We start from the raw sequence: 1,316 nt of genomic DNA on the forward strand, positions 1-1,316 counted from the left end.
TTCAAAACAAAATTATTCATTATCAATAAATTAAATAAGAGAAATAATTTCATTAGTTATATTGTCTTTATTTTTCTCCAATATAAAAATTCTTTACATTCAAAGTTCAAATTCATTAATTGATTATATTAGCTACATTGTCCCTACAATGTCTTTATTAAAAAAAAATATTCATTATCAATAAATTAATTAAGAGAAATAATTTCATTAGTTATATTGTCTTTATTTTTCTCTAATGTAAAAATTCTTTACATTCAAATTCATCAATTGATTATACTCACTACATTGTCTATTATCTTTTTTTTTTTTTTTTGAAGTTCAAAGCTTAATGCTTTAAATCACCAATAAGACAGTTTACAAGAAAAGCTGGTGGAACATCAAACCATTCCCCACAACCTGATTCTGAATAGGCCTCTCTTGCCACAATGTGGGCGGCACCATTCGCAGATCGTTTTGCAAACTTGAATTGGACATCATCTATCCCAGACGCCAATTCTTTAACATCATCTACTATAAGACCGAACGCAGAAGAAAAAGAAGGACTAGTAAGAGCATAAAAAACTTCTTGTGTATCCATCTCAACATCAACACTGGCCATCCCAGTGTCCTTGAGCCAACTCAAAGCTTATCTCAAACTAATAGCCTCCGCCTCATCAACTGTATAAACTCCACGCAAACACTTATTCTTTGCCGCCATGAAAGTGCCTTCTTGATCTCGGAGTACCCACCCTAAACCCATTACATTGTTTGTATGATTTAGAGAAGCATCCGAATTAAGCTTTAACCGCCCAGCTGCTGGACGTTCCCATTGCTCTTCCCTTGCATGCGGATTCCTTGTTGTTTCCAAAGCATTTACACTAGCCCAATTGTGGTAGAATGTAACAGATCGCAGCAGCATTGTGTTAGTCGCAAATTGGACGCCATTCCATACGCAATCATTCCTACTCTGCCAAATACCCCAGCAAGCCATGATAAATTTGGGCAGCATTTCAGTTGACAAAAGTGAGATATTATGAAAGAGCCAATCTATAACATTACCATGCGCTGCATTATCGACCAGTATACCCAGCATACCCCATATTCTCGCTACTTTCGGGCACTGGACGAACATATGGAACGCACACTCCGATTCCCCCCTGCACATGTGACAAACCAAATTGCAATGGACATTTTTTTATTGTAGAGCATCCCGCGTGGGAAGATAAGACGAAGCCAACTGCCAAACGAAAAGCTTGAACTTCGGCGGAACGAACACATTCCACAATATGGACCACTGTCTAACATCATGCACCTCCCCCTTCAAGCGATTATAACAT

The 1,316-nt window shown here is 37.5% G+C and overlaps 1 protein-coding gene across 1 annotated transcript; it reads right to left on the reverse strand.

Moving 5' to 3' along the window:
* Positions 1 to 625: 625 nt before the first annotated feature.
* On the reverse strand, positions 626 to 1,072 carry LOC109171580. The gene has a single exon (XM_019320632.1). The coding sequence runs from the start codon at positions 1,070 to 1,072 to the stop codon at positions 626 to 628; it is 447 nt and encodes a 148-aa protein (XP_019176177.1).
* Positions 1,073 to 1,316: the final 244 nt, after the last annotated feature.

The sequence above is a fragment of the Ipomoea nil genome, unplaced genomic scaffold (assembly GCF_001879475.1).
Source record: "Ipomoea nil cultivar Tokyo-kokei standard unplaced genomic scaffold, Asagao_1.1 scaffold0322, whole genome shotgun sequence".
NCBI lineage: Eukaryota > Viridiplantae > Streptophyta > Magnoliopsida > Solanales > Convolvulaceae > Ipomoea > Ipomoea nil.